We start from the raw sequence: 7,135 nt of genomic DNA on the forward strand, positions 1-7,135 counted from the left end.
TAATAATAATAATAATAATAAAAACACCATTCACCTCAACACCCTTTCTCAAATAATTTTAGGATCAACCTACCTGTTTTTTCTTACACAGATATTCATGCCAATCAAATTCAAAAAGTGGCAGAAATTTGGGATCCAGAAATTCCTCGGGAAAGTTTTGCTGTAGTCCCTGCAAGGCGACATAATCGCTATAAAAGTGTAAATAGAAGAAAAAAACATAATTTATGTGGTGAAATTATATATATATTTACCTCAGCAATACTTTTAGCAACGTGAAAATTAGAGTCTTTGATTAAGCCAACAATTTCTAGCTGTGTTTTTGAGCCCATAGTTGAGTCTATCCGTAAATAAAAGTCTCGTATCCATAGGAACGAGATTGTGAAGGCGCTTTATTATGACGTATTCTGAAACTTTGGGTTTTGAACGATTTTGCGACTGTCCTCCCTCTGTTGTAACTTTATTGTATCAAAAATCATACTAAGCGAAAATGCGTACGGAGTAYTTAACATCACAGCTATCTATACGAAATAAAATGCATTTATATATTCAGCTTTAACGCAGTTTCATTCAATRCAGCAGCAAAGGAAGCGGTGTAGAGAAGCCCTTAACGAATTGGAACGCAGCCTAAACGGCGCCATATTTGAAGCTCGATTCGTTCAAATTTTGTTTTGCGACGTCAACTCACTCCCTGCTGTTTCGGCATTTGTTTCTAATTGTTACTTCCAAGCCACAAAGCTGCGGTAATCATGGGTGTTCACGATTTATGGTCTATCCTCGAGCCTGTTCGTGAGTCGGTTCCGTTGTTTAGTTTGAGCGGAAAAACATTGGCTGTTGACCTGAGTTTATGGGTGTGCGAAGCTCAGCATGTCCAGGYTATGATGGGGAGGGTCAAGAAGCCCCACTTGAGGTAATCACGCTAACATGTTATTTTTGAAATGTGCTCTCTTTGTCTGCTCCGGCTGAGGTTGAATTTGTTTTACCCTCACTGTTGCCATGATGTTCTGATTTTTTACCTGGATTACTGAGATGCATCAGGACATGATGTTCTGTGTATTCAGGAACTTATTTTTCCGCGTGTCGTCCCTCACACGGATGGGGATTAAGCTTGTTTTTGTCATGGAAGGAGAAGCTCCCAAGCTCAAAGCAGAAACAATGAGCAAGAGGACGGAAACAAGATATGGAGGTTCTACCAGAAGCACCAGCAGGGGGCGCTTTAACGCCGTCCTCAAAGAGGTTTGTCTCTTTTGATTTTTCTGCCTGATTAAAAACAGTGTCCTATAAAGTACCTGAAAGTGATACTTGAGTAAAAGTACAAGTATCTTATCATAAAATTACTTTGGCGAATGTTAAAGTCTCCTCTAAGAATATTACTTGAGTGAAAGTCTTAAAGTATCTGATTTATTTTGACATAAATGTAATTAAGTAATAAAAGTAAAAGTACTGAGTTAGAATGAACGGTTAGATTTTCCAAAAATACATTTATTGGGAGGTGACCTCTTCAAAAAATGTTTTTTTCTAAAGGTGTGCAGCTTTGATTAATTGTATACAAACTAAATACATTATCAGAATGGTATATATTTATACTTCTCATTCAACCACAATTAAATTCACTCTATTCAGGAGCAACAATTTTACAGGATAGTATTTTTTAACAATAAAAAGCCAAAATGAAATAAGAGAAACAACTTTCTACTTCTTACATTTTTTAAAAAAATGTAGGAGCAGAAGTAGAAAATAGTCTGAAAAATAATTACTCAAGCAAAGTACAGATAACCAAAATTTCTACTTAAGTATAGTAACAAAGTATTTGTACTTAGTTACATTACAACTCTGATTAAAAAGTTGTAATAACAAACTCATTTATCCCCATCTTTTTTTTTTAGTGTGCAGAGATGTTTGACTACCTGGGTGTGCCCTGGGTGACAGCTGCCGGGGAGGCAGAGGCCATGTGTGCTTACCTGGACTCTGTGGGTCTAGTGGACGGCTGCATCACCAACGATGGGGATGCGTTTTTATATGGAGCCCGGACAGTGTACAGGAACTTTAATATGAACAGCAAGGTACGATGGAGGCAGTTCACTATCCAAAGAAACATGAAGGTTATAATAGTTTTGGATTTTTCATTATAGTTTAATTTTATTTCATTTAGACTTTTTTCTTTTAATTCAGTTTGTTTTAATTAGTTTTTACAGTGGGTTTGCTAGTTTTCATTAGTTATTATTGCATTTTTAATGCTTAGTTTTAGTTTAGTTTAGTTTTGATTAGTTCTAGTATTAGTTTTTTTATATAGTTTATTTGCCAATGCATCCTCAAGCTTGTGATGTTCCTGTGAGTTAACTAACCTGCAGCTATTTGGTCACTAGTTAAAGCCTCCATTATAGCAACACCTTCCTAAAATAATTGCGTAACTCAATTTTGCCAACTAAGGACTTGGGTGATTATTTTAAGACAATGACAATAGTTGTCTCCAACTYGGTGCTACYTGTTGATTGTTTTTCACAGGAGCTACTGAGAGAAGCTAACATGTCAAGACAGTCATAGTTAGCATCTTGTATGAGTTTGATTCATGCAGTTTTTCCCTTGAGAAGTTTTCCACCTGTTTTATCACCTGTTTCCACTACAAGACACTTGCTTTTATATTCAAAGAAATCCCAAAGTGGACGTTGTTGCTTTCTCCCAACTTTTGTTGTCGTCATTTAGCAGCAGACTGTAAACAAGTGTTGTTACAAACCACAGCTAATTAAAACTATTCGATTTAAAAAAAAAAAGATCATGTCTCAAAATGAACTGACAAACACTAAAATAAGGATATTCTATCTATAATTTCAGTTAGTTTTAGTTAGTTTTGTAAAAAGATTAGTTTTAGTTAGGTATCGTTTTTTCATTTTATTACAGTTTTCATTTATTTCAGTTAACTAAAATATTTTTTCAATTTCAGTTTTTGTTATTTAGTTAGTTTTAGTTAACTATAATAACCCTGCTGCACCCTTTTCATTCAGTGTTTGGTGTATTTTTATTTTTTCTCACATGTTTTTGTTTTGTTTATTTTAATGAATGAAATAATCCTAAGATAACTTGCCTGTTGTTTTGTTTTTCTTCCATCCAGGACCCTCAGGTGGACTGCTACCAGACTTCACGAGTGCAAACCGAGCTCCATCTGTCCAGAGAGAATCTGGTTGGTTTAGCCATTCTGCTTGGCTGTGATTACATCCCTAAGGTAGGTAGGTTCATAAGAGAATCTGCAGTGTTTTACAGTTTAACTCTACATTTTCTTGTTTACGTTAGGGTGTACCAGGTGTAGGCAAAGAGCAAGCGTTGAGGCTTATAGAGACACTGAAAGGGCAATCGCTTCTGGAGAGGTAGARAAACTAGTCTCTAAATACAGAAATCTTCTAGTAAGGGTAAATATGTGCTCATGGAAGCTTTTCCCACCTGCTAAAGGTTTAACCAGTGGAAGATGGCGGACACAGATGACCTCCGTGTGGTAAAGAAAGTTCCTCATTGCAACATCTGTCGCCATCCTGGTGAGTGGTGCCCAGCAATACACACGTGTGTGTGAGAGGTTTCAAAATGCGAGACACCGATTCCTGATTTTTAGGCCCAGCCAAGGCACACGAGCGTGGCGGCTGCGCGTTCTGTGACAGCCACCGATTCTGTCAACCCCAGGACTTTGATTATTCATGTCCCTGCGACTGGCACCGCTACGAACGGACCCGCCGGGCCTCGTCCCTGGAGGCAAACGTCAAGAGGTGCGCTCTTTTTTGTAGTCATTTTCCAGATTATTCCACAGTCTTATACCTTTTACTGAAGTGCATCTGTCCTTCAAATTTTTTATGATCTTTGGTTTAACAAACATTTGTAATCCCTTCAAATTATAGCAGCTTTCCCTCTTAACAAAATTAGATTGGATGTTTGACGGCAACACATTTCTATGAGCCTTATACATAACCTGCAGAATGTTATAATCAACCAACTTGTGAAATTTTAACAATTTTAATTGATGAAACAATATATTAGAAGAGTGAGAGTAATGTTTCTTGTGATAATTCTTATGGCTCTTTTTTGTAAAGTAAAAATAGGATTAGAGGGGTAGAGTTTGCATGTTCTCTCCGTGCATGCGTGGGTTCTCTCCGGGTACTCCGGCTTCCTCCCACAGACCAAAAGCATGACTGTTAGGTTAATTGATAACTCTAAATTGTCCCTAGGTGTGAATGAGAGAGTGAATGGTTGTTTGTCTGGTTTGTCTCTGTGTGTCCCTGTGATGGACTTGCGACCTGTCCAGGGTGTACCCCGCCCCTCACACTGTGACTGCTGGATATGGGCACCAGTGACCCACGCAACCCTGAAAAGGAAGAAGCGTGTACAGAAAATGGATGGATGGATGAAAATAGGATTAGTAATGATTTTACATGCATTTCCCCAGACTTCTACACAATAAATTATATAGTGTAAATAGTGCTTTATCATTAAATAACTCCCTTATTTTATACAGTACTGCAATAGATTTTGCCATTTTTGTTCTTAAGTAATTTATATGAGGTCTCCATGTCAGTTTTTCATCAATGATGACTCCCAAAAACTTCACCTCATTTACTCTACAGATCTCAACACCATCTACTCTAAATGGAACATCAGTTGTTTTCTTTCTATTACTAAATATCATGTAATTTGTTTTATCCAAATTTAATGATAATTTATTATGATTAAAACAATTTTGTGCTTTTATAAATTCCATTTCCATAATTGCCATCATCTGTTCTATGTTTTTACCCAAGCAAAAAAAAAGTGCCATTGTCTGAAAATAAAACACATTTAAACAACCCTGATACATTTACCAAGTCATTAATATATAGGAGAAACAACTTCAGTCCCAATATAGAACCCTGTGGAACCCCACATACAATATTACAAAGTTCAGATCTTACATCATTAATTTGTACAAATTGTTTCATATTGGTTAAATAACTTGATACCCACTGTAGTGCTGGACCTCTTATACCATATTTGTTTAATTTCTCTAGAAAGATACTGTGGTCCATGGTATCAAATGCTTTTTTTTAAATCAACAAAAACACTGACACAGTATTGTTTTTCATCCACAGCAGTTATTGTGCGTTCAATGAAGTCCATGAGAGCCATTGATGTTGAATTATTAGCTCTTAAACCATATTGATCTTTGCTCAAAATATTTTGTTTATCAATGAACTGATCCAGTCTGGTGACATAAGATGAAWGTAAATCAAAGAGACCTAACACAGAAGTGAAATGTAAAGAGAAGCATGCAAAATGAGAGCWTGAAGTCAGCAAAGTCCGTCAGGTATTAAACTGGATCATCTTTTGGTTAAAGGTTTCTTTCAGTTCATGTTCATTGATTTYATTTATATGAAAAAAGGGAAAAATGTCAAGAGAAACCAGAAATGTCACAAAACTCTGAATTTAGGATTGTTTTTCTAGCTTTCTAGTTCAGAACTTCATGTGCTTCAATGTTGAAGTTGAATATTTGATGTCACGAGGACTCAAACATGATTTTAAATCTTGTATTTTTTTTTTAAACCTAACYGTCGTTGCATAAAAGTGTTCTCATAGTGATTCATTTCGTTTTCAGAAAAACACTGGCAAGTGAACAGTTCCCTTTTACAGAGGTACATACATACTTGCCTTCTTTTATTCTTTAGTTTTTACTATTTATAATCAAGTTTTCTAAATGCTTGAACTTYGTATTGCAGATCATTCGTGAGTTTCTGGTTCCCAGGGATGAGCCGGTGTCACATTTCAAGAAAAGACAGCCGAACTTGTTGCTGATGCAGGTGAAGTAAATAATTTTATTGATTTATTTCAACGAGCTACATGTAGTCCATTTTTTGGTTGTCTCGCTTCAGAAATTTGCCTTTGACAAGATGGAGTGGTCAAAACACTACACGAGCCAGAAGGTTTTAGTCCTGATGACCTACACTGAGCTGATGAACAGGAAATACAGGCGAGATGCCCCCCCTCAAGTCAAGCCCATCAGGTAAGTAAGTTCAAAGGGAAAATATTGTGTTTCTGTGCTGTTTTTGGTGTGAGCATCATACACTGTTTTTATTTTTTACAAAAGAATACTTAAAGCGAGGGTGAGGAATGCGGTCGCTTGCTTTGAAATCATCTGGAGCCCTCCAGGTCAGTTAAAGCYATCATATGATGCTGATTTTGAATGTTCTGCTTTATAAGAGTGGGCGGAGCATCTGCGAGTTGAGTGACACACCTGCTGCAGTCAGTCTCTTTGCTTTGTCACCGGCTTGTCTGTTAGTGACTGGCTGCGAGGCAGAGGTGGCAGATCAGTCACAGCAGCCACTAGGTGCTAAACAAGCTTCCTCTGAACTGAGGAATCGGTCGTATCAAAGTCTGCCTCACTAACCAGCCTGTTCGACATAACAGGCCCGAGAAAATCTCTGTTTGCCAACTTGGTTAGGTTTCTCACAGTCTGAAGCACCGTGTAAGAAACATAAATCCTACAAAACCTTGTTCTTTTTTATTATTATTACAAATATATGCCATTATATTTAAGCTAATGAATCTGTAGCAATTTAATAAGTGACATTAATTTATTAATTTGATAATTTCCTTTGTGTTCAGTTAGCTAAGTGTGGCTAAATTGGATGTAAAATCAACTTTATTTGTAACACATATAGGTCTGTAAAATCAGAAATTCCCAAACCGTATTTACTCATTATTCAACATCTATTGTTACATTTGGAAAATACCTACAAAATGCTTTAATTATAGTCTGGTTAAAAAGTTTTGGGCAACTGTTTTGATACTTCAAAAATCATTAAAGCAGTTTTAAACTAGAAAAGTTGCATTTCCTGCAAAAATGCTATGAATGCTCCATGCTGAAAACTTAGGCTGAACGTATATGAAATTGATCTGAAAATATTTAACAGCAAAGGTGTTAATGTGAGCTTACTTTGAAAAGCTGAAAGAAGTAAGAAAAAGCCTAACTTTGCAGAAAAAACTAGTTGTAAAAAACAGAAAACAGCTAAAAGCTAAGAGCTAAAATAACTGGAGCATAAATAGCACAAATGAGCAAGTGTAAAAATTAGCTTTTTTCAACAAGAAGTTGAAACAAACAGAATAGCAAAAACAAGCAGATCTACAG

The 7,135-nt window shown here is 36.3% G+C and overlaps 2 protein-coding genes across 2 annotated transcripts in view; one reads left to right on the forward strand and one right to left on the reverse strand.

Annotated features, from left to right (window-relative positions):
• ppil6 (peptidylprolyl isomerase (cyclophilin)-like 6) overlaps positions 1-745 on the reverse strand; it is a 3,111-nt gene extending 2,366 nt beyond the window's left edge. The window contains exons 1-2 of the mRNA XM_014010020.1: positions 252-745; positions 74-169 (exon numbers count right to left, since the gene is read on the reverse strand). Coding sequence (XP_013865474.1) covers positions 74-169; positions 252-329 — 174 coding nt within the window. The 5' untranslated portion in view covers positions 330-745. The remainder of the gene's footprint in view (positions 1-73; positions 170-251) is intronic.
• Positions 338-7,135, forward strand: part of gen1 (GEN1 Holliday junction 5' flap endonuclease) — a 10,025-nt gene continuing 3,227 nt past the window's right edge. Inside the window, exons 1-11 of the mRNA XM_014010019.1 lie at positions 338-907; positions 1,059-1,233; positions 1,884-2,060; positions 3,107-3,217; positions 3,286-3,359; positions 3,442-3,524; positions 3,599-3,749; positions 5,606-5,642; positions 5,727-5,807; positions 5,880-6,010; positions 6,095-6,156. Of these exons, the coding sequence (XP_013865473.1) occupies positions 747-907; positions 1,059-1,233; positions 1,884-2,060; positions 3,107-3,217; positions 3,286-3,359; positions 3,442-3,524; positions 3,599-3,749; positions 5,606-5,642; positions 5,727-5,807; positions 5,880-6,010; positions 6,095-6,156 (1,243 nt within the window). The 5' untranslated portion in view covers positions 338-746. The remainder of the gene's footprint in view (positions 908-1,058; positions 1,234-1,883; positions 2,061-3,106; positions 3,218-3,285; positions 3,360-3,441; positions 3,525-3,598; positions 3,750-5,605; positions 5,643-5,726; positions 5,808-5,879; positions 6,011-6,094; positions 6,157-7,135) is intronic.

This window comes from Austrofundulus limnaeus, unplaced genomic scaffold (genome assembly GCF_001266775.1).
Source record: "Austrofundulus limnaeus strain Quisiro unplaced genomic scaffold, Austrofundulus_limnaeus-1.0 Scaffold64, whole genome shotgun sequence".
Taxonomy (NCBI): Eukaryota; Metazoa; Chordata; class Actinopteri; order Cyprinodontiformes; family Rivulidae; genus Austrofundulus; species Austrofundulus limnaeus.